Source organism: Puccinia triticina, chromosome 6A, assembly GCF_026914185.1.
Source record: "Puccinia triticina chromosome 6A, complete sequence".
Classification (NCBI taxonomy): Eukaryota; Fungi; Basidiomycota; class Pucciniomycetes; order Pucciniales; family Pucciniaceae; genus Puccinia; species Puccinia triticina.
The window spans coordinates 6,087,619-6,111,288 of NC_070563.1; the positions used below are offsets into that span (position 1 = coordinate 6,087,619).

The window sequence follows — 23,670 nt, forward strand, 5'->3', positions numbered from 1 at the left end:
CCCTTGATGGCTGGCCTGTGCCAGTCATTGAGTGTACATACTGCCCTTGATGGCCAGCGCAGACCGGCCATCAAGGGGGGGCTGTTTGTGGTGTGGCAGGGTGTTCACTCCATACCAGCCTGGAGTGCCGGGTTGGGCACTCCAAATGGGGGCTGGTTTTGGAGTGAACAATCCTCCACTCCAAAAATCTTGAAGTGGTCCAGAGTTCACGCCAACACCGCAAGAGCTACGCTTCGCTACAAAAAGCGGCGCTTTTGTGTAACGAAGTGGGGTACCGCTTTTTCAAATGACAATTAGCGATAGCGCGAGCAGAAGGCCGCTACTTAAAGCGGTAGCGAAGCGCCAGTACCACTACTTTAAATATGATTAGCGTGTAGCGCAGCAAATTTTTTCCGCTTTCGCTAAAGTTGAGCGTAGCGGCGAAATCGGCGCTTTTTGGCGCTGTTAGTGCCTTGTAGCGCCAAAAGCGTAGCAAATGGGGCAGCTTTTCTTGAAAAAGCGTAGCGGGCCAGTCCACCTTTCTGTGGAAACTGCCTTAGATGAAAACTAATCATCAATCCTCCATCAATTATGATGCTGGGGATTGATATTGGAATGTTGCTACAGTAGCGCAGCAAAATCGCTAAAGCAAGGGTGTAACAGCTGCACTACGCGCTTTTTTCTGTATCTCCAAAAATAGATGGCAAGATGTCAGAAGTACACAGATTATTTTGGATATTCAGAATTCTCCTGCACCCAGGAATCAAAAGTGCATCTTTGTATTCTTTGAACTGGGATTATTTGGCTTTAAATCCATGAAGCAGGTGAGTTTGAAAGCTCAAAACAGCTGCACTGAAAATAGCGCCCAAATGACACTGCTTCATAGTTTCAAAGGACTACCACTTCAATAAAGAAAATCAAAAAAAGTGTTTTTGATTCATGGATGTGGGAGGATCCAGAATATCCAAAAATATTTCTGTAATTATGACATCTTGCCCTCTATTTTTGGAGATACAGAAAAAAGCGCGTAGCGCAGCTGTTACACCCTTGGCTAAAGTAGCGTTTTTTCCGCTACTTTAGCAATAAGCGTAGCGGAATTCCGCTATTCACCGCTGAAAATAGCTTGCTATTTTTGCGGATCTTTTTTGCTTGAAAAAAAAAGCAAAAAGCGTAGCGCCCAGTCCGCTACTAAAAGCGCAGCAAAGTGGGACCCAAATTGCTATGCTTTTGCTACGCTTACCGCGTTGCGTAGCGTAGCTCTTGCGGTGTTGTTCATGCCTTTTTTGGGGTGCATCTGTCATTTTTCTTGGCGTGCCTAAAGCCAGACCCTTTTGCAAACACATTTAACAGACTACTTGTTATGCTCATGCTCCCTTTCGGACTACTGGTTATGCTCTTGCTCCTCTTCTGACTGCTTTTTATGCTTGTGCTCCTTTTCGTTTTATACTTAGACTTTTATATGTTTTTATTTTATTTCATTTGTCTAGCTAGCTCCTGCTAGGTAGCTGGCTAAAAATAAGAGTTAAAATGATATTAGTTGACACTCTTTATAAAAAAAACTGCTATGCTGAAATATGATTCAGATTTCTGGCTAAGCTCAAACATCCAGCAGACAGGATGGAGATAGGAATGTGTGGCAAGCCAAAAATTTCACTAAAATTTCACAACAATGGTTTCAAATCTTTGTGTTGGCTCCCAAGCTGTTTTCAAGATTTTTGATGGAGATTCTTGCTAGGGAAATTAAGTTGAACCCCTAAAGCTGCTGCGGCAAAGCCGCCTTGGCCTCTAATGGCCAAATAAAAATACATTATTTTCTTTGGCTAATAGCCAAAGAAAAATACATTATTTTCTTTGGCTAATAGCCAAAGAAGAATACATTATTTTCTTGGACTTACATTGCGCACTGCGAAAAGCTCTTTGTGCACTGTGCAGTGCGCAAAGTTTGCAAACACTTCACGCACTGCGCGTGAAGGGCGCAACTTTCATGTTTTTTTTGACCAATCAATAGAAAATCTTATTATTCTCCTCTGTGAATTTATTTGGAGTTTTTTGAAGCTTCCTTCTATTCTTAAAAATTCCACCAATAAAAAAAACAAGTACACTCATTTGGGGACCTGGGATCCATATTCCCACAGGCCAAAAACTCCCAATAATTTATTGAATCATTTCAAATATTTATTTAAACTTTGTAGAACTTCTTGGCCACTTTGCGCCATAATCAGGAAAGTTCACCACTTACTGGCACATTTTGGCATATTTGGAGAAAAAGTTACTGATTTTTGAAAGCCTTGTCCTTCTACAAAGTGGCCAAAAAGCTCTAAAACTTTTAAATAAATATTTAACATGATCCACTAAATTATTTGGATTTTTTGGCCTGTGGGAATATGGATCCCAGGTCCCCAAATGAGTGTACTTGTTTTTTTATTGGTGGAATTTTTAAGAATAGAAGGAAGCTTCAAAAAACTCCAAATAAATTCACAGAGGAGAATAATAAGCTTTTCTATTGATTGGTCAAAAAAAAAACATGAAAGTTGCGCCCTTCACGCGCAGTGCGCGAAGAGCTTTTTGCAGTGCGTGAAGTAAGTCTGTATTTTCTTTGGCTAACTAGAGGCTAAGGCGGCTGCGCCGCTGTAGGGTTTGAATCCACTCTCAATTGTACCCCTCTGTGTTTTTCTTGAAGTGTTATTTTTAGAGCATCTCCAACAGAGCCGCTGTTGCGCGGTCTGAGTCCAACTTTGGCGGGCCGGAGTTTGTTTTTGGCCTCCAGCGGAGCTGCTGATCAAATCCGCCCTCAGCTGCTTTCTTTGGCAGCTTGGGCCTGTACTGGCAGTGTGGGATACACCCCTGCCTGAATCAACAGTTTGTAATAGAGACTGCTGTGACACATTAGTGACAGCTCAAGACATCTGCTTGCAGGCTGCTAAAGGCAAGCCAATCCACCCCTGGACTGTTGGAGATGCTCTTACTTTGTGCACTGCAAATAGCTGTTTGTGCACTCTGCAGTGCACACAGTTTTCAAACACTTCACACACTGCGGGTGAAGGAAGAAACTTAAGAAGTTCCAAAATATTCAAATAAATATTTATCACAATTCACTAAATTTTTTGGATTTTTTGGCCTGTGGGAACATGGATTCCAGGTCCCCAAATGACTATCCTTTTCTTTTCTTAGTGGGCTTTTTAAGCATACAAGGAAGCTTCCAAAAACTCCCAAAACATTTAGAGACAACAATAAAAGGCTTGCCTATTGATTGGTCAAAAATATTGAAAAAGTTGCTTCCTACACCCACACTGAACAAAGTGTTTGAAAATTGAGCGTACTGCACAGTCACCAGTATGTGAAGAGCTTTTTGCATTTTCCAATTCAAAGTAATTTCAATGTTTTATTTGTGTTTGGGTTTTCCCAAGCTTTTAATCTTTCACCCGTACCCATCTTGTGTTTGGATAGTTGGTCTAAAGGTATAAATAAATTTTGTTGTATACACAAGTTTGCCTGTTTCTCAACTCTGTTGCTATAGATACAGCCAACAGTATGGTGCTGTTGTCCGGGCTAAGCTCACAGTTCAGAAGTAACAATGCAACTCTGGCTAAGTAAGGTCAGACTTGAGAGAGAAAGGCTAACAAGTTAAACATTGTTCTTCTTTTCCCAGATTACAAAAAATGATCATTGTTTTTTCATTCGCGTGCGAGCCGCTTGGATGCAATAGCCGTTCCAGATAAGGGGAAAGCATTGGCTTGGTCGTCGTTGAACTGAGGATAGAAAGATGAAGTTAATCAACAACTGGGGATGTGCCCAATGTGCCAGCGAGCCGTCCTTCAGCAAGCAGGCCGGGCCGGGTGACGCGCCTGCACTCTTGGACCTGGTGAAGAACAGTCCGCTCCTAAATCACAACCACAAGCCTCAGCCAGTAGCAACCCTGAATGAGTGAATTTTCAGGGATGTTGCGTTCACTTTCACAGAGAGAGGTTTAAGACTCACTGATATCCAACCGCAGAAATGGCAAGGGCGGCGGTGTTTGACTCAAAAACAGTCTCATAGCGGCCATCAAACACACTGAATTTGGTGCTTGTGCCGCCCATATCAAGGCCGATTTCCCTGATCTTATTGATGGGTTTGAAGGTGATGTGGGTATAGCCAAGGACACCAGGGGAGCGAGAGAGGACTGAGTAGAGGCCAAAGGAGTGCGCCACATCTGTCATCCCGCCATCCTAGCGCATGATCTCCACTCGCTTTGTCTGCCACCCTGTTGGGCTCTTGGGAGAGCTGGCCGCACATTCTTGTAACTCTGCTGTCCTGGGAAAAAATGACCTGTCAGACGCGGACTTTAGGGTTTGGATGTGAAGCCGAGCCGAGTGGCTCGCTTGTTGACCTGGAAGAGGGCCGCATATCAGAGAATTGCATCTCAGTGGCGGAAAAGACAGGCTGTTCTTGGGTTTGGCATCGGGGTTCTTGTAGATTCGGAACCTTTCTTTGGTAGCCCTGTGGCAAGCTGAGTGGTTAAAAGTTTGTCTTCACAATCAGCGAGCTTGGGGGAAGGGGATTGGACTGACCATATCAAGCCAGGGAGGCTTCTTTCGAGCAAGTGTAGTGAAGCAAGCGGATGTGATGGTCTTGTGGGCCAAGCTTTTTGAAGGTGAAGCTGGCGAGTACCTTACAGGTCACGGTCAAAGCTTTTACACAGCGGGCCCACGGCAAACAATTGGGGATGCACCCGGAGTCGCCGCGACCCTCTGACAGGACGTAGTCAGTGCCGCGCAGGTCAAACGTACATCAGCGCCATGGCGGTGGCGTTGTCCGGTTGTCAAGGATATGTAGCAGAGCAGAGTCAAGGGGAAGGCTTGAAGCAAGACTGTTGGTGGATTTTGTATAAAAAGGGGTGCCCTTGTGTCCGGATAATCCCCAGGGCGTCCTCCGCCGCTGTACTTCCAGCGTGTGGTTCGTCCTCAACCCCCTCCGCTGTTGCACTTGCACAGTTTGAGGGGCTGAAGAGTGGGCCCCCCCGGGTTCTGCAGCCTTTGCTGCGGGATGGGGGCCTTCAACGCCCTTCCTTTTTGACCCGTGCGCTTGACACGGGCTGGAGGTTGGCCCAGATGCAACAGCCATTGCTGTTCACAATACCTTTGGTGTTGTTTGGGGGCATTTGAGTTTTCCTTTTTTCCAGTTCTGTTGTATCTAGATTAAACATTGTATTTTTTTTCTTGTGTTTTATAATAAGGGGAAACCTTGATGTTTTTTTTCTGTTTTTATGTATTTACAGGGGGAACCCTTGATTTTTTTTTTCTCAGTTGTGGAAAAACTGTGTCTTTAATAAACTTGGATAAACAGTGCAAAATTATAAAAAGCCAAGAAGAAATTCATGTATTTATGATCAGATGTATCAATACCACAGAATTTGGAAACAAATTATGAACTCAGCGCTCATCTGTGCACAGCTCAGCCAGCTCAGGGTGCGACTACACATGCGAATGACCGGTCTGAGGGGCCTCGGTCTTCCATCCATCCCTAAGACCGGTCATCGCAGCGCTATAAATGCGGATGACTGGCCTTCCGCAGGCCGGTCATCACAGCACTACACGTGCAGATGACCGGCCTGAGGGATTGAGGGACGACCGAGGCGGATCATCCGCACGTGTAGTCTTGCAATAACCGGCCTGAGGAAGGCCGGTCATCCGCATGTATAGCCCTGCAATGACCGGTCTTAGGGATGGATGGAAGACCGAGGCCCCTCAGACCGGTCATTCGCATGTGTAGTGCTGCGATGACTGGAAGACCGATGCTGGTCATTGCTGGGTACACATTGTGCCAGTCATTGGGTCTCAGTCCACTCAATGACTGGCGTGTGCCGGTCATTGAGTGGGTTGTTTACCCTCTCGATGGCCGGTGTGTGCCGGCATCAAGAGGGTTGTGTACATAATCGATGACTGGCTTGTGCCAGTCATCGGGTCACATTCCACTCGATGACTGGCGTGTGCCGGTCATCAAGTGGGTTGTGTACCCACTCGATGACTGGTGTGTGCCGGCATCAAGAGGGTTGTGTACCCACTCAATAACCGGCGTGTGCTGGTCATTGAGTGTATTGAGACCCACTCAATGACTGGCTTGTGCCAGTCATTGGGTCTCAGTCCACTCGATGACTGGTGTGTGCTGGTCATTGAGTGGGTTGTTTACCCTCTTGATGGCCGGTGTGTGCCGGCATCGAGAGGGTTGTGTACCCACTCGATGACTGGCTTGTGCCAGTCATCGGGTCTCAGTCCACTCAATGAGCTGCGATGACCGGTCTTAGGGATGGATACCAAGGCCCCTCAGACCGGTCATTTGCATGTGTAGTGCTGCGATGACTGGCCTGACTCAGGCCAGTCATTGTGCCCCGTGGCAACGACCGCTGGTGCATTGAGGATAGGGGCGCCACCGGGGCAGTTACAATAGGAGGAGGGTGGCGTGGCCGTGGTCTGGGTAAGCGGGCGGTGCGGTTAGATGGTGCCTGTGGGTAAATACATATACAAGGAAGGGGATTTGGGATTCATTGATCCGCAGGGAGGGGATTCGGCTTTGTCCGCCCCCTCCCTGGGAGCCCCCTAACTGCTTGGTTAGGCCCTCCCTGGCTAGTTTACCAACTGGCCCTCTTTTGCTCGTTGCTCCGGCACAGCTGGAGGGTCATCCATAGGGCCTTTGGGCCTTTGGGGATATTCAATGTGCCTAGTGAGAAGAATGGGGCATTTTTGCCCCATTTTGTGAGAAAAAAACACCCCAAAACTTAGATCTGCAGGTCTAGAATTCTGTGGATTTAAGAAAGTGGGATAGCCAAAAAAAGATATTATTTTCTTTGGCTAATAGCCAAAGAAAAAGACATTATTTTCTTTGGCTAATAGCCAAATAAAAGACATTATTTTCTTTGGCTAATAGCCAAAGAAAAATACTTTGGCTAATAGCCAAAGAAAAATACATCATTTTCTTTGGCTCATAGCCAAAGAAAGAAAGTGACAAAATCTCCATCTTGCAGACTGAATCATTTGTTGACAACTTTTGAGTGGCCTTGGTGTGTCTGTCCATGCCTAGTAAGGTTGTCCTGGCGGCGAGGATCAGGATAAAAACCTTTGCCGCATCCTTGATACCGGCAGACACCATAAGCCCGGTCGAGAAATGACAGCGGATCGGCAGCCGTGGGGGCCGCCGGAGGCGCTGTCGTCATCATTGCTTCGGAGGCCGATTGTTGGATTCCAGGGAAAATATCTGCATCTGCGAGCTGAGGCGGCTGGCTGCCTTCAGCTCCATTGGAGCCCGATTGGTCCAACCGAATAAAATCATTTGGTTCAGCCGGATGCTGCTGCTCGGCGTCGGTATGAGCTGTGAGGACATATGTAAATGGTACCAAAACATTAATCACAGTACAGAGGACAAATACATCATGTACTGTATGAATGAGTGGCCGGAGACCCCAAAGAAGCATTTTCCCGGTGTGGCATGGCGGCATTGATGGAGAAAACCTGTTGAGGCGGAACATAGTGGCATCGAACAAAGTGCTTGCATAGCAAGTCGTTGTTGGGGAGGCCGAGTTGCAGAGCAAGGCGTAAAGGGCACCAACGGCCGGGCACTCTTTGGGAGCAAAGGTCCTCATCTAGAACCATCACAGCGGGCGCGGCCGCGTGTGCCGAGAAAGTCACTTTGGCCAGACAATGGACGGGAGAAGATAGACAAGGGTGGGGTATGGTGACCAGAAAATATGTGAGATTATTGTCCGCAGCCCGGATGACAAAATGATATTTTTGGTCAATCTTCAGGTAGAACATATGTCGGATGCTTTTCTTCAAGGTGCCGGTAATAGTATGCGTTTCGGGACTGGTAGTCCTTCCTGCAACAACGGCTGGGCACTCCTTGGGAGCAAAGGTCCTCATCGAGAACGATCGCAGCGGGCGCGGCCGCGTGTGCCGAGAAGGTCCCTTTGGCCAGACAATTGTGGCACTCATGAAGCGCTTGTGAAGCGCATCATTGAGCGGCAGGCCGATTTCATTCGCGATGACCAAAGGACACCACCGGCCGGTCATCGCATGGGGACAAACGCCCTGACTTGGAACCGCCAGAGAAAGTGCGACCTGGTCCGCGGTCAAGACATCTTCTTTCGGAAGAGTATGAAATGCTCGTTAAGCACTTTTTTACAGGATAGATCCAGGTGGGGTGCGATGACGAGAGGGCACCAACGGCCGGCCATTACTTCGAGAAATACTAGGACTTGTTGGGAGATTGGCTATGTCAACTTCTTCGGGTTGGTAAATTTCATGGCACATCATAGCGTGCTTGCGTAGGTCTTGTCCTATGGAGGAATTAAGCTGTAGAGCAGACCACAAAGGACACGAAGCGGAAAGACTGTAGGCAACGTTAAGCCAAATTTCAGTTATTTTTTTGGGATTGCATGGTCGGGGCAGGACTCGGAGGGTGAAGTTGGGGTAATCTAACGGCCGTTGGCTAATAAGAGGATGTGTTTGGAGTGTTGGGAGTTTGATAGATACCTTCAATGAAGAATTGTATCGACTCTTATATAGAGGGGAGTGCGAATGCAACGGCAAATGAGAGAAAGTCGTTACTTATGCATTATCAAGCCTAATCGTTTCACTTGACCTGATCAAGGCTGTAAGCATAGGGAATGAGAACAAAGGCGGCGACCAGTTCCTTTGATGGAGGCAGCTACCCCCTGCGCATAATCAGCCCCTAGACCGCAATTGCATAAAAATAACGTGAAGAACAATCCACTGTTTGCATGCCTGAGGGTAGATGTCTGAGAAGATTGGATATGTGTGCAAAAGGAATGGAAGGCGCTGCCGCGGCCGGTTCCTTTGATCAGCCAACTACTCACCCAACCTAGCCCATTTGAGTAAGCGCACTACCAAGACACAATCCGGGGTTTGCAATGCAAGCATCTGCCCTCAAGGATGCAAAGTTGAACTTTGCATCCTTGAGGGCGCTTGGAAATTGGAATGGTGACATTTCAAATTTTCATGTCTGCGCGATTGTACGCATACACGTCTTGTCGCGAAAAGAATGTTAGATTGCAAGAACAAAGTCTATTGCAGGGTCGTACATGGTGTTTTGATGTGAAGCCATTGGGAAAACCTCAGTGAAGAAAGACGGAAGTTTTTGGACCAGTGCCTTTTGCAGGAGTGCAAAGAGTGTATATATTTATAATAACGACCCAAGAGTCATGGAAAACAGGTTATCAAAACGTCAGCTCACCTGACGGGTGTATTTCAAGGGTCTATCCATTTGATCTGCAGATGTAGGTAATGCAGCAAATTCTGGTATGCGTGACACGTTCTGTGACTCCCACATGCTGGTAATACCTTCTTCTTTACATTCATCCATTCACAAAGAGCCAATCATGCCACTCCATTCTCAGGAAAACACTCCAAGTGAGATTACTTCTGGTGGTCGTCTCATTTTCGTCGCGCGACAGCATCCTGGTATATCTTGTCCTGATTAAACAGAACTATATGTACATTAATCTAGCGAAAGAAAGCTGAGGAGGATGGACAGTGGGGTGGGTGGTCCGGCTTTTATCTTTAGTCAGCCAAGGCCCATGCACGAACAAACGAAATACGTTCAAGAAGAGGAAGGAGTATGAGTCGAATTGGTAGAAGAGGGGAACAAGTTTTCGTCGAGGAGTTTCTGGAGACTGAGTTGATTAGAGACGTTTCTGAAGCCGGACGAAGTGCGAGCGTAGGAGTCCTTAAAAGAAGCGGACGAGTTGAGCGAGGAGGCGAGTGTGTTTGAGTGGGGGTTGGTAGAGACGGAGGAGGAGGAGAAGGGGGAGAAGACGGAGCGCTTGAAGAGGTGGAGGGTGGAGCGGGAGAGCGGGTTGATGGTCGGGTCGCGGCTGAGGACCTCGTCCTTGTCTGTCGCCCTGCGGGTCGAACCTGACGAGGGCGAGGAGCGCAGCGAGGAGCTGAGCAGGCTGTGTCGGGTGAGCAGCGGCGAATGGGCAGATCTTCGGCCCGGATCGTCGCCATGTCCCTACACAAAAACACACACGGATCAGGAAACTGGACACGAGGGAGAGAGGGGGGAAAGGGGCTGACCAGGGAGACGGAGAGAGGGTTCTTGTGCAGGACTTGCACAGCTCCGCCGCGTTTCTGCTGCGGCGTCAGCGGCAGATCTACGTGCGTCACCGGCGTCTGGGTCTTCAGTCTGTAGTAGCCCTCCAGCAGGTTCCAACACAGCAGGACTAGCAACAGCCACTCTAAAGCCAGATCCCAAGTCAGTCCTCCTTTTTCTTGCTGGATGTGGCGAGGTAAAAGGTGTATGTACCTGTGACTTGGAGCGGGACCGAGAGGAAGGGCAGACGAGCCCCGACGGTCTGGATGCACTGGCTGGGATAAGAAAGCAACGTGAGTGTGTGGAAACGAAGGGTGAGGGGGCGATGCGGAAAGAGAGAGAGAGAGAGAGAGAGAGCGTACTTGTATATCCGGGTGGAGGTGAGGATCCATACGACGATGAGCGAGAGGAGGTTGACGCGGATCCGGTCGAGGATAGATTTCTGGCCAAGGATGAGGCCTGTGGTGGCGAGCGTGGGGTTGAGACTGATCGGGACTCGGCTAGAGGGCGCGGGCGTTTTGCGGGGTGTGGAGGTAACTGATGGGGAGGGTCTGTTGTAGACGGAAGACGAAAGCGGGGTGGAGGAGCTGAAATAGGAGGATGTCTGGATGGGCGTAGTCGTAGTATTTTTTGCTGGTTTCATTGGCGTTGTTGTTGCTGTTGTGGGTGTTGAGGGTGCTGAGGGTTTGGGGAAGTGGTTGAAGCTGGTCCGCTGGTCGTGGGTGGTTTCTACCAAGTCCTGGATCCATTGCTGGTGGTTCTCTGCCTGGTTTTTCTGCGCCGTTTTCTGGCTGGGTGTGTTGGTCGTTGTTGATGGTGAGAAGTGGACTGTTCGGTGTGTTGAGTATCGGCTGAGGGGAGAGTAGTCGGCCATCGTCGGCAGGTGTGGTTGGTTCCCGGCGGTCCTCGAGCGGCTGTGAAGGGGCGCCGCTGGTCGTTGGGCCCCAGCCGGGCCTGGGCAGTCCACGGGCCAGCCGAGCCCATCCATAATGCTGTCTGGTTCCGCAGCCCACAGAGACCGTTTCCATTTTGAATATGCAATTTGCAAGTCCCACGGCCCAGCAGCCACGCGGCGCCTGGGCGGACTTTTTTCTGACTGCAAGCAACGCTCGAGAAGACCTAACAGCCACTCAAGCCACCAAAGCCAAAGCATCTTCGACTGCCGCTCGTTTCTTGCTTTGACTGAAAATTCGAGGTGACGGAATAGTATCTACTTAGCTTCTCAAGATGTCAGTCAGGTTTTTCTTAGGATGTCCCACAGAACCTCTCCGCGCACAGAAAGAAGATTACTGACTCTCCCTATATCTTCTCCTTCTCTGCAGGTTGGTATTATTTGAATCTTCGGTCGGGTTCTGTCTTTTCAAAGTTGCTGATAACGGAAGTCTACTCACGGATGGAAACTTGTACAAGAAGTTTGATACCCCGGCTAGTGCATCCAATCTGTCAGTTCTGAGCCAACTATTTGGAATTCTCCTAGGGTGTATGTGAACTCAATCAGCGCGCTCGAACTTAACTTGCAACAACAACAGTGTCAAATTACAAAGCATTCACCGATTCAAGAGTACCGCTGATGCCGTCGAAGACTTGAGCGCAATCGGAGATGGCAAACTATCGAAAAAGTTGGTTGATATCCGCCCATACCCAACATGCAAATCCGGATACTGATTTCCTGCCTGCTTCTCAGCTTGAAGAAATTCTTGGTTGATGAAATCTCAGGTGGTGTCGAGGGCAAGAAAAGCAAAGAGACTTTGGCAGTTGTGGATCCCAAGCTAGGTTCGTGTCTCAGTCCCGGCCATGTCTCCCACCTTTGAGCACAACTCCCCCGAGCTCAATCCGATCACATCCCACTGGGGGAATTACCATGATAGGCGGAGCAATCACCAAGAAACTGGGCTTCAATGTCCTCTCCGATTCGACCACCACCGACCTGTTCCGTGGAATTCGTTCCCAATTAGCCCCTTTGTTGGGCGATTACAACGTCGATGAAAGTGATCTAAACACCATGAATCTGGGTCTCAGTCACTCATTGAGTCGGTAAGCTATGGCCCGTTGGTGCTTGCAACACGTCAAGCTCTTCATAGAGGCTGATTCTTTGGACGAACTGTGAACAGATTCAAACTCAAATACTCAACTGATAAAGTCGATACCATGATCGTTCAAGCCATTGCTCTTCTTGACGATCTCGACAAGGAGGTCAACATTTACGCCATGAGGGTCAAGGAGTGGTATGGATGGCATTTCCCGGAAATGGCGAAGATCATCTCGGACAACTTGGCTTACGCTAAAATCGTCAAGACAATGGGTTAGACCACCATTTCCTCATAACTTGTCTTGACCACAAACCTAACAATAGTTGTACGCCAAAAATCTTCAGGTCTCCGAACAAACTACGCGAAAACGGATTTTTCTGAGATTTTGCCTGAAGAGCTCGAAGGAACTCTCAAGGCTTCTGCAGCGATCTCGATGGGAACAGAAATATCTGAATCCGACTTACTTCACATCCAATCTTTGGCCTCACAAGTGATCTCGTTGATGCAATACCGGACCGAGCTGTTCGAGTACCTTCGAAATCGAATGACAGCTATCGCACCTAACCTGACGGCCATCCTCGGTGAATTGGTTGGCGCAAGGCTCATCGCACACAGTGGCAGTCTTATCAATCTGGCCAAGGCGCCAGCGTCGACTATCCAAATCCTCGGCGCTGAGAAGGCATTGTTTAGGGCTTTGAAGACTAAACATGATACACCCAAGTACGGTCTGATCTTCCATTCCAGCTTGGTAGGGAGTGCACCGGGCAAATTGAAAGGAAAGGTATGTCCTCCTTTATCCATCATACATGCGTTCTATCCTCTTGCGGTTGACGTCATTGGATAACTGATGATTATTTGATCACCAGATGGCTCGTATGACAGCAGCTAAAGCGGCCCTATCCATTCGTCACGATGCGCTAGCGGATGCGGATACAAAATCGGCGGAAGAAGCTCCGTTGATTGGGATGGAAGCACGAATCAAGTTAGAATCGCGACTCCGACGATTGGAACAATCCATCGGAATCCAGTCCGCCCGAAAATCAGGAGCCTCCCAGGATCACCAGAAGCCTTTCTTCAAACGACCCGACCCGGGATCGTACAACCCTGCAGCCGATAGCGTCATGATCCCTGCCGCCAACAACCCTGCCTCCTCGGCAACCGGGGAGAGCAAGGCTAAGAAACCTTTGATCGAGGAAATCAACCCTCAACCAAACGATGACGAAGCGGTAAGCCAGGGACATCATCACACAACTCGGATTTTGTAAACAAAGCTGAGATCTTTCCATTCTCTGTATTCTTCAGGAGGCAAAGCGGAAGCGAAAAGAGGAAAAGAAAGCTAAGAAAGCTGCCCGAGCATCTTTACCCGGCACCACATCAGCACCATCGACAGAGCCTGCCGTCGTTCCTCAATCGACATCTTCGTCTAAGGACAAGAAACGCAAACATGACGACGACGACGAGGGTGATAAGAGTGCCGGCCAGATCGATGCCACTGGGAAAGAGAAATCTTCCAAGTCCAGCAAAAAGAGCAAACGGAAATCCGCGGCTGTCTAGCCCTTTCACATAGATACCTCTACATGAAATCTCCCTGGCAAAACATAAAACTATCCGCTGTCTTGGCCCCTCCACTGTCTTATTTCTTTTTCTCCTTTTTGATGATGTATTTTTTTGTTTTCTTTTTTTTCAGAGGGAATTCATTTGGGGGACGTCTTGCTTTTTTTTATTCCTTCCTCACCCTTCCCCCAAAATAAACAGTCCATTGCACCATTCTCAAATTAAGTTTTTTTTTTTTTTCGTTCTGATCAGAAATACCACTCCTTTTTTTAATAAGTTTCACCCAGACAGATCTGCATCTGATCATTTCTTCCGGTGTGACCCCTAGAATGACGCAATGCTAGCTGATACACCAATCTAGCAAGCTCGTGAACACCTGTTCATCCTGGTTCTCTGCAAAGGAAATAGATATAGTTGAAACCAAAATTTCGATGTCATCATAGCAACAGAGTATATGATTTGTCCATTCCCACTGTCCACGTTTCCAGTCTGCCGAAGCCTGCCGGAGCATGTCATTTGCAGGCGGGGTGTTTTGCATATTCCACTTTGCATACCCACAACTGTGGACAGGGCCCAATCCACCACCCCAGCAGTACACGGCGGGGGTGCTTCCTGGCCCGCGCGTTTGTGGAGACGACGGGATCACCGGCTCCGTGAGATCCACGTGGATTTCACTGCTCCCCCCGTCGTCTCCACCCTCCCGTGGAAAATGCGTGGAGACGACGGGCTTTTCTCCACCCGCCTGGGATTTCCACGTCATTCCGATGGGGAAAATGACGAGGATTCCACGGCTGCCCCTGGGATCCCGGTGAAAAATTGTCCCCGTGAGTTCCTCGTCGTTCTCAACGACGAGGAACCCACGGATGCCCTTGCATTGCCGGTGTTAGGGTTATTTCGGTGATATCGGCCGTGGCTTGTGTGCGTCTTGAGGACACGGCTCCCAAGGGAAGAGACTTCGGAGTTTTTAGCGTTTTGAAGTCTGAGACCAAGACTCGAGTGGCGATCACAACGGCCTCCCTGGGGAATACATACACCTCGCTCTGCCTTTCACGCACACACCGCCGCCCTCTTAGACCCGCCCCTGCTCAGCGACCTCCAGCCCATCATCCTCCCCTCCCCCGACACCCTCCAGCTCGCTCTGCTACCTCCAGGCCCTCCTCGCCGCCCAGCCCCCAAAGACCAAAGCCGCCCAGTCAAAGATCGCCATCCCCCCCTCCCTCACCGACCGGACCACCGGCCTCGGATCCTTCTCCTCCCAGCCCACCGGGAACGCCTCCAACCACGACTACCGCATCTCCGACTCCGCCGCCGGCCTGCGCACCCAATACCTCATCACCAACCTCGCCCCCGCCACCAACTACTCCGCCTGGCTATTCCAGCCCGGCCCGGTGGTCAACAACGTGCCCACCGGGAGACTGTGGCCGTACATCTCCTTCCGGACCAAGTCCAGTCAGTCTCTGTTCCCTCTTGCGCCCAAAACATCCACACTCATCTGATCTTCCGCACACAGCTAAGAACTGCAGCCTACTCCACGGCCTGCCCTTCTGTCCCTCGGTCGCCTACGCGGTCCCGGCCAGCCCGAGCCTGTCGACGAGCGCGGTGGTGGCCCAATACAACCGCAGCGTCAGCGGCCATCTGGCCAACTTCCGCACGGTGGTCTCCACCTACCCGTGCAACAACGACACCAGCGGCCGGTACTCCTTTGTCACGGGCTGCGGGGACTGTTTGCGGGCGTACACGGACTGGGCCTGTGCGGTCGCCCTCCCGCGCTGCGTCGACCCTCCTGCCGCGTCCCCGGAGGCCCCAGGGACCCCCACACAGGTAGTGTTCGCCAGACCCGACCCCGCCCATCGCTACGCGTCTGCCGAGCAGAACTGGCTCTCGAAGGTCTGCCTCCAACAGGCGCCCCAGCTCGTCGGCTGGGCGCGGATCAAAGACTACGTCGACCACAAGATGGCTCGCATGGCTGAGCTCGACGCCGATTGGCCCGCGGCGCTCGTCCGCTACTGGAACGTGCTGCGGCGAAGGATCCTCTCGGGCGCTGGAGATGCGGACGATGATGAGCTCTATCTTACCAAATTCAGAGCGCTGTATCCAGTAAGACTCGTCTTCCTCCTACTGCAACCCTCCCCTCTGACGAAGAAGTGCAGGCGATGCTGCGTGGCAGAGCCCAGGAGGCCCCGGGTGATGAAGATGAAGATGGTGCCGCAGATGGCTTCTAATTATCTTATTTTCATGTTTTCTTTTTTTTTCCTTTTTATGTTGTTTGTTTTCTTATCTTTCCTCGTCCAGTGCTCCTCCATGTCCCCCATGCAATGCAGTGCGTGGTACCCAGGCGGTACCACATTCTGCTGCAGATATAACCCGCGGATTTGATCCGCTCCGCGCAAGGCTAACTGAGCCACCGCACCCCCCAAAGGTGAATGCGACGGACCGGTGAGCCACGTGGAGACCACCGCTCAAGGTGTCGCTGCCTCGTGGGCTCGACCAACCCGTCGTTGTGGGCTCGACCAACCCGTCGTGATTACGGGTTTTCCTCGGTGGAATTGCCGTCGGTGGTGTGGTGGGGCCGGCGTGGACCCGACCATCCCGTCGGTGCCACGAGAAATCCACGGGGAATCCACGGAGAGCCAAAAGCCCACGTGGATTCCTCGCCGTGCCCAGTTGGTGGAGTCCCCGTGAACGTGTGGACCAACAGCCGCTGGTCCGACCTCGCGCGCGGCCACCACGTGGAGTCCTTGTGGAAACCGCGTGATTTCCCCGTGGACGGACTCCCCGGGTGTATGTAGCATACCTGATACCCAAGGTCCCAACCTATTTTAAAACTCTAGTCTCCAAACCAGATTATTGAAATGAGTCGAAAGGTGTTTGGTCTCTCCAAGCTATTTGGCAGTGTATTAAAGAGGGGATGTGAGAATTGATGACTTGAAGAAATCTATCTCGAAAAGGGCCGTCAATCGATTGTCAGCTGGAAATGTCCCCAGCCAATGTATCTTGCCCGGGAAAGTCACGGCAACGATCGCACCCGATCAGTCAATGGACGCTTCGCTTCGAAAAGAAGAAGTGAACTGCGCGCCCCGCAGGCTCAGCCTGCATGGTCCAGCAGGACAGTTGCATCAGGGAGTCAGGACATCCTGGTTACCAGATGCAAAGCCAAAATTCCATTTTGAGGATGGTTCAGCTAACATGGTCTGTTTTGCAGCATTCAACTGCTTGCCTTGCGTGGATTGAACTATAAGACTCCCTGAGGGATCAGTCAATTAGGACTGCACAATTCAGAGAGCTTGGAAAATCCTGTTGCCAGCTGCGCCGCTGTAATTGGCAGTTAGCTGATTTCTAGCGCAGCGTAGCAGCCCACTGTTGCAGGCTGGTATCTCAGGATGTAAACAGGTCGGGTTTGGGTTGGAAAACAGTGCCCAAACCCAACCCGAGGTAAAAGTTGGGTCGGGTTGGGGCAGGTCAAAATGTCAAACAGGCTGCCCAAACCCAAACCCAATCAATGTTGAGTCAGGTCGGGTCAGGGTTGGGTTAGGGGTGACCCAAGCGTTTTGGGCCATTGAATGAGAAAGGAAATAAAATATTCAATTTTTGGACATTTTATCCAAATGGTCCTGGGGCATTCGTGTGTATACAACAGGGGGAGCTTGAAGATAAATTTAAAGAAAAAAAATACTAAGATGAGCTAGAAACAATCATCATCATCAGTCATTATAATGCCCTCTTCAGCGCAGATCCAGTTTTGCGTGCATACAAGTGCTTCAAGAGTGGTAGGTTGCATTCAGGTCTGATTAGGGTTAGTCTTTATGCACACCAAAGACATACCACATGCACATAATTTTTGGTGTGCATTGGTGTGCACTCCAAAAAAATGGAGTGCACACTCATGCTCTCCAAAAAGTTGGAGTGCACACTCATGCACTACAAAAAATTGGAGTACACACCTACTCCAAAAGACATGGTGTGCACACTCATGCACTACCTGATGAGTAGTGGATTTCTCTTTATTCCCACCAATGGTGGGCTTCTATTAGAAGCTCACCAAGTCTAACATAGAAATTCTATGCTACAATACACTTGGGGGAAACACTGTGTTAGCCAATCTGTTCTAACAGCAGCCCTTTTGCCTGTAGTGTTATGTTGCCGCTACCACCCCTAGACTACAGAGCTTTTAGCAGAAAAAAAAAAGACCAAAACCTCCAAAGAGCTTTAAAAAGTGTAGTAGGTTTTTTTTTGACCTGTGCAAGTTGAATAAGAGCAGAGAAGATGCAATTTCCCTAATTCTACCATAAAATGTAGTGGAATCCTGCAAAACTACACTACACCAACGCTTTGGTTAGCTTAGCTGGAACACTGTTGTTCCTAAAATTGAATATTAGTCTCACCAGGATATAATTGCTTGAGTTAGTTACTTTTTTTAGCTTGGTGAGCTCTGCCTCTTTTTTAAATTGCTGGCTTTATTGATTTCACATGGCTTCACCCCATTTTTTTCAAGTGATTGGGTGTACACTCCAATTTTTGGGAGTGCATGAGTGTGCACTCCAATTTTTTGTAGTACATGATTGAGCACTCCAACTTGTTGGAGTGCATGAGTGTGCACTCCAATTTCTTGGAGTGCATGGGTGTGCACTGCAATTTTTGGGAGAGCATGGGTGTGCACTCCAATTATTTGGAGTGCATGGGTGTGCACTCCAATTATTTGGAGTGCATGGGTGTGCACTCCAATTATTTGGAGTGCATGGGTGTGCACTCCAATTATTTGGAGTGCACACTAATGCACACCAAAAATGGAGTGCATGTGGTATTTCTTTGGTGTGCATAAAGGCTGACCCTTTATAAATCATTTCCTAACCCACATCTGACTCACATCCAACCCAGAAAAACATAAAATTAGACTCTGGCACTCTCTGGAGAGTGCATCAAAGTCACCTCTGGTGCATGGTATTAGGGGGGTTCACAATTGAAATTGACAAAACTTTGAGACACATTTTAAGGTGTTTATGAACATTTTTTAAAAAAATTGGTAAGTTGCACTGATTGATCTGTATCACCTGCTACTGGGCATTTTCCCAAAATTTTAAAATTTTGTTCATAAAGGCCTTAAATTTGCCTCCAAAGTTTAGTAAAATTCAATCGTGAACCCCCCTATTGAATTCTGATATATCAAAAAAACAATACAATATGTAGTATTGGCCAATACAGGTATAGTATTGTGTTGTTTCACCATTGGCAAAAGGTACTTGGTACATGTCAGGTACTGTGACATGTACTCTGAAGCTGAAATACATTGCCAAATCATGTAAATAATTGGCTCTGACAAACTCCATTGCATCAAGAGAAGTGAAACAAGCTTCATGACAAATCGGTTTCCAATCACTTGGGGATGATTCTAGCCCTCAAGCTGACAGCAATTTGAAAGACACATAAAATTGTCCCTGGAAAAGAAAGAAACTCATTTGGGCTGACCCACCATTCCCTTGATTTAAGTAATGAATTCTTTTATTTGTCAATATCTTTCACATATCATCCAGGACCCCAGCTTGGCCCTCCCATCAAGTATCTACAACTCATTGGCCATTGCTGATCCTTGAATAGAAAATACATATATTCAATATGCAACATAATGTTTGCTTTTTACTCATGGTATTAGTATACTGTCTTGAGGTCAACATAACTTCCTGTGGATTGGCAAGAAAGAATGCCTTTAAAGATGGGGCCCAGGAAGATATAGATCTGGAGCTCTCTCTTGGTATGAGTGGTAGGAAGCAACCTGTGGGAGGGAAGGTGAGATTTTGGAAACAGGCCAAGCTGAAAAGAACCACACTGATTCAGAATTGTATACATTTATCATGCATAGATGTCACCACCCAAAGAAACTGAAATGGAGAGCAATAAAGCTGGAAAAATAGCTCTTACTCAGTTTCCACTTGGTCCAGAGCAAGTTTCCAGTCAAAAAAGGGTTGCAAAACTTGAAAGTGAGGCATTGAATCCTCCCAAGCGCTTGTGTGCACCATCAGTTGCCCCTCAGAAAATCATAAAGTTGTCTTTGGTTCATCCTGAATCTGGAAGCAAGCAGGTCTCCTTGTGTCCTATGAAATTCACCCCATCCATGAAAATTTCAACAGGAGAACAGCTTGGTAAATATTTTGATCATCAGCATCCATGGGATGAGGGTCTCCTGGCTAGTCAAAGAAATAACCAAACACCACATCTTGGGTGCAATGATTTTGAGCAAGGTGCACATCCAAACAAGGCTGAAACAAGCTACAGAATTACTCCTCAGCTCATAAAGCACAATGATCATTTGAAGCTCTATTAACCACCAGGGCTGTTGGCAGGCCAAGGGGAAGTTACATCATCAACTGGAAGGCACAAAACTCATTACAAAATTGATAATACCAGAAAACTGTCTGAACAACTCAGAAGATACTACTCCTGTCAAATAATAGAGTGGCACCCAGATAAAATCAATGAAATAGCTGCTTTAGCCACTTGTTCCATGGTCTAAAATTTTTTGGATAAGGATCACTATAGAATAAAGCAGATGAATGAATCACACTCAATCCTGCTTCTGTTCATTTATAAATTGGTGATCAGAAAACCCACAAAACACAATTGGAGATGCATACTGGATGTGTGGAACACATTCTGGAAAATCAAATCAAGTGTGCAAGGGGATTTTGACATACTGAAGAAATATATTTGGATCACAGACCTTATCTCAGAAGCAACCCTACCTGAAATATATCAGGGTACTCCAAGGAATTTAAATCACAATGGAAATCTACTTTACGGGAATGATATGTTAGATCCCAAGTTGAAAATCATCAGGCAGCTCTCAGATGGTAGAATTCCTCAGGTTTTCACCAAGAACCACAGGAAGTGGGTGGTTGAACTATCTAGCATGTTTGAGGAAGATTCTTTCAAGAAACAGGCACCTCCAACACAGAATCAACTCCATGAAAATGTATTAACAAACTTGAAAGAAAAAGTGCAACTAATTTCTTCTGCAATGGACCATCTCAAATTCACAGTCAATTCGCCAAAGGAAATTCAATTGCTCCTCATAATTGCAAATAAAGTATTCCTAAACAGTGACATCAAGTCCCATATGAAGAAGCTTTCAGCCAAAGGTTCAGATATCCTTAGAAATCTTCAAGAAAACAACTTTGGGCCAGATGCAACTTCTGAATCATTTTCCAGATTACCCTTGCATTTAAAGTTATATTCTATGAACCATCTCTGTAAAAACTTGCATTTTATTCCAAAAGAAGCAATATCTTTGCCAAAATTCATCAATAAATACTTTCATGAAATTTATCCTAGTGAAATCAATAGGCTTTTCTTATCAAAACCAATCACAAATCCCTGACTGCTTCAGTGAGTGGTTGCATTATAATTAAATCATGGAGCATTTCTGAATATTTGTCTTTTTATCAGGCCTTCATTCTTTAGGGAAGCTTCACTTCTCATATCATCACTCTTACATATTCTCATTTGAATATCATTTCATTTATGTCATCACTACCATTTATTTATTTTCTCTACCATTTATTTCTAATTTAATTCCATAGAAATGGCTTCATTGTATGCTTGCTTCTGGATATCACATAAGGTTACATGCACATGACCTCTTTCTGCTAGTTGTAGAGTATTTGCATATTTTTCAATTCTCTGTTGAGATGATTTTCTTATATGTCATAAATTTCAACGCTAGAACATAATCTATCCAAGTTCTAAAGTTGATTTGGCAGAGGTATTAATTTAGGAGTTAGAGGGGCATCTAGAGCTCTCTAAATGCCAACGGGAAGTCCTCCATTGTTAGAAAAGTGCTACCAGTTCACTTATGCACCAAAACTTGCTGTTTTCCATAATTTGTTTGCTCTGCAGCCAAATTGGCTTGAACATGTCAGCAAGATCTCCCAGTTACACATTGAATCTAACTGCATACTTTCATGAGGGGAATAACCTCTCAGACATCCTAGTTTTTGACCACCAGAAAACACTGGGTCAGCTACGCTAACATCAGGGTTAGTTTAAAATACATAGCACAGCATAAAAGCGCTAGAAACCCAGCTAAGATGATTTTAGCTGTCAGCATCAAAGCTCAATCATTGGGCAGCCCAGCATTTGCTACAATGCGCTACACCACTGTTCAGCATGTTTTTCTTTTAAAAGCCACGTAGCACAGTGGAGTGGAGTGCAGCAATGCTAACAGTCTACTAGAACTAAGGCATGAGTATTCCTATCTTGCGGCCGCTAGGCTACATATAAATATTCTTGGCCAAATAGTGTGCCTTGGCGTATCAACCTAGTGTTGCACCAGGTTTTCATTTGGGCCTCCAGCGAACCCTTCCAACCACACAGCCGGCCAAACTTCATAATAAATTCTGTCCACCAAGAGGTATGAGGTCAGAGAGGGTTGACTGTCCATACAAAGGCTTGTATCTTCTCATTTTGCAGCGTGTGCAACACCATAACCACATCTGTGTGTTGCAGACTTGAGACCCGTGAGTCCATAGTGGCTGTGCACATTCCCCAGCAGCAGCCAGGAAAAAATCTGCATCCTCTGGAACAATGTGGAGGCACAAAAGCAGGGATGTATTTCTGACTGATCTGTATATTGACTGGTGCCGATTGAGCAGCTTTTAAAACAACCAGCTTATCCAACCTGTCTTGACGCCCCTCAACGCCTCCTGAGCCCGCCTTGCAAACCTCACTCAGAAAGAACCAAAAAAAGCAAAGGTATTTCCATTGACATGAACACACACACACACACACACCAGGCGAAGAATGTGACTTTAGTCATAAGCCTCTCCTTCAGAGACGCTTCGCGCCTCCTTGGAGAGGATTAGTTAAGCTCACCTCCACGTGGGGCCCACTGAAAATCCACATGGATCCCACGGTGAACGGGTGCACAAGGTCAGACCAGTGACATTTGGTCCACACGCCCTCATGGGCATCACCAACGCCATCACAAGGGCCCCTGATGTCCCCAAGGATTCCACAAGAGCTTTCAGCTCTCCGTGGGCACCCCAAGGACTCGTTGTGATACTGACGGGATGGTTGGGCCCACACCTGGCACACCAGGGCTCAATTGGTTGCCTCCCCGAGGATTATCCGTGAAACCAACTGGAAATAACCTCTGAGCCGGGGAACCCATGTAGCTCATTGGTGGGTTCCACCGGGTTTAGGTGGTCCGTTGCATCCAATTTTGGGGGTGGTGTGGCTTGGGTAGGCTGTACGGAGCAGATTGAATCCCCTGGGTGGGTCAAGATATAGCAGAATGTGGTACCACTTGGGTACCACACGCTGCATTGCATCATTGATGGAGAGGGGGAAGGATAACATAATGAAAAAAAGGAAAAAATAAAAAACAGAAAACATTGAAGAAAGGGAGAATAAAAAAGAAAACATTTAGGAAATTTAGGATTGATCAGGAGGAGTTTTGGTAATAAGGGAAGCCAAGAATTGCTAAGTAGAATTTTTTCAAGTAGTATTATTGAGGTTTTTTAGGAGGATCTTTGTTGGCGCGTTTTGGAGCAGCAGGATTTTTCCACAGAAGGGTTTAAGGAGGCAAGATTTTGTTCTGCTCAGTGCTGGCTAGAAAAGGATTGGAGGAAGGGGAAGCAGCAGTGGCTTTGAAACCATCAAGGGAGCTGGGATTGGGCATATTTGAGTTTTTCTGACTGGCATTGATCACACTGGTATTGGGGATACCTAATCTGCCTTTTAAAGATTTTGGGATCAGCCTAATAAACAGAGTAATGAAAACATTTTGTTTGTACACCAATAAAAAAAAACTTGTTGGCATTTCTCTGTACTTCATCAGCGCCTAATCTGCCTCTTCCAATGAAAGTCTTGTCAGGCTTATGGAAAATGGAGGCCAAAGTCAAGATCCCATTGATCAATTCCTCCAATAGAGCCGGCAAGACTAATGAAGATTGTAGTGAAATCATTGGCCTTGCTTTTAAGACTACCCCCTATCTCCCCAAAGCAAAAAAATAAAATAACCAACAATCATTCA

The 23,670-nt window shown here is 47.5% G+C and overlaps 4 protein-coding genes across 4 annotated transcripts; 1 reads left to right on the plus strand and 3 right to left on the minus strand.

The window, feature by feature from the left end:
* Positions 1 to 6,985: 6,985 nt before the first annotated feature.
* PtA15_6A689 (uncharacterized protein) lies at positions 6,986 to 8,021 on the minus strand (the record flags this gene model as incomplete). Its single annotated transcript, XM_053170420.1, has 2 exons — positions 6,986 to 7,323; positions 7,562 to 8,021. The coding sequence occupies 2 exons, from the start codon at positions 8,019 to 8,021 to the stop codon at positions 6,986 to 6,988; spliced, it is 798 nt and encodes a 265-aa protein (XP_053021614.1).
* A 1,549-nt stretch (positions 8,022 to 9,570) lies between these two features.
* On the minus strand, positions 9,571 to 11,050 carry PtA15_6A690 (uncharacterized protein; the record flags this gene model as incomplete). The annotated part of the gene is made up of 6 exons (XM_053170422.1): positions 9,571 to 9,696; positions 9,853 to 9,981; positions 10,047 to 10,207; positions 10,276 to 10,337; positions 10,425 to 10,666; positions 10,742 to 11,050. 6 exons carry the CDS (start codon positions 11,048 to 11,050, stop codon positions 9,571 to 9,573), a joined length of 1,029 nt encoding a protein of 342 aa, XP_053021615.1.
* A 239-nt stretch (positions 11,051 to 11,289) lies between these two features.
* Positions 11,290 to 15,868, plus strand: PtA15_6A691 (uncharacterized protein; the record flags this gene model as incomplete). Its single annotated transcript, XM_053170423.1, has 12 exons — positions 11,290 to 11,300; positions 11,385 to 11,504; positions 11,592 to 11,681; positions 11,747 to 11,835; positions 11,931 to 12,096; positions 12,174 to 12,364; positions 12,437 to 12,873; positions 12,959 to 13,318; positions 13,395 to 13,640; positions 14,720 to 15,095; positions 15,157 to 15,743; positions 15,821 to 15,868. 12 exons carry the CDS (start codon positions 11,290 to 11,292, stop codon positions 15,866 to 15,868), a joined length of 2,721 nt encoding a protein of 906 aa, XP_053021616.1.
* A 7,343-nt stretch (positions 15,869 to 23,211) lies between these two features.
* Positions 23,212 to 23,457, minus strand: PtA15_6A692 (uncharacterized protein; the record flags this gene model as incomplete). The annotated part of the gene is made up of 2 exons (XM_053170424.1): positions 23,212 to 23,372; positions 23,448 to 23,457. 2 exons carry the CDS (start codon positions 23,455 to 23,457, stop codon positions 23,212 to 23,214), a joined length of 171 nt encoding a protein of 56 aa, XP_053021617.1.
* Between the last annotated feature and the right edge of the window lie 213 nt (positions 23,458 to 23,670).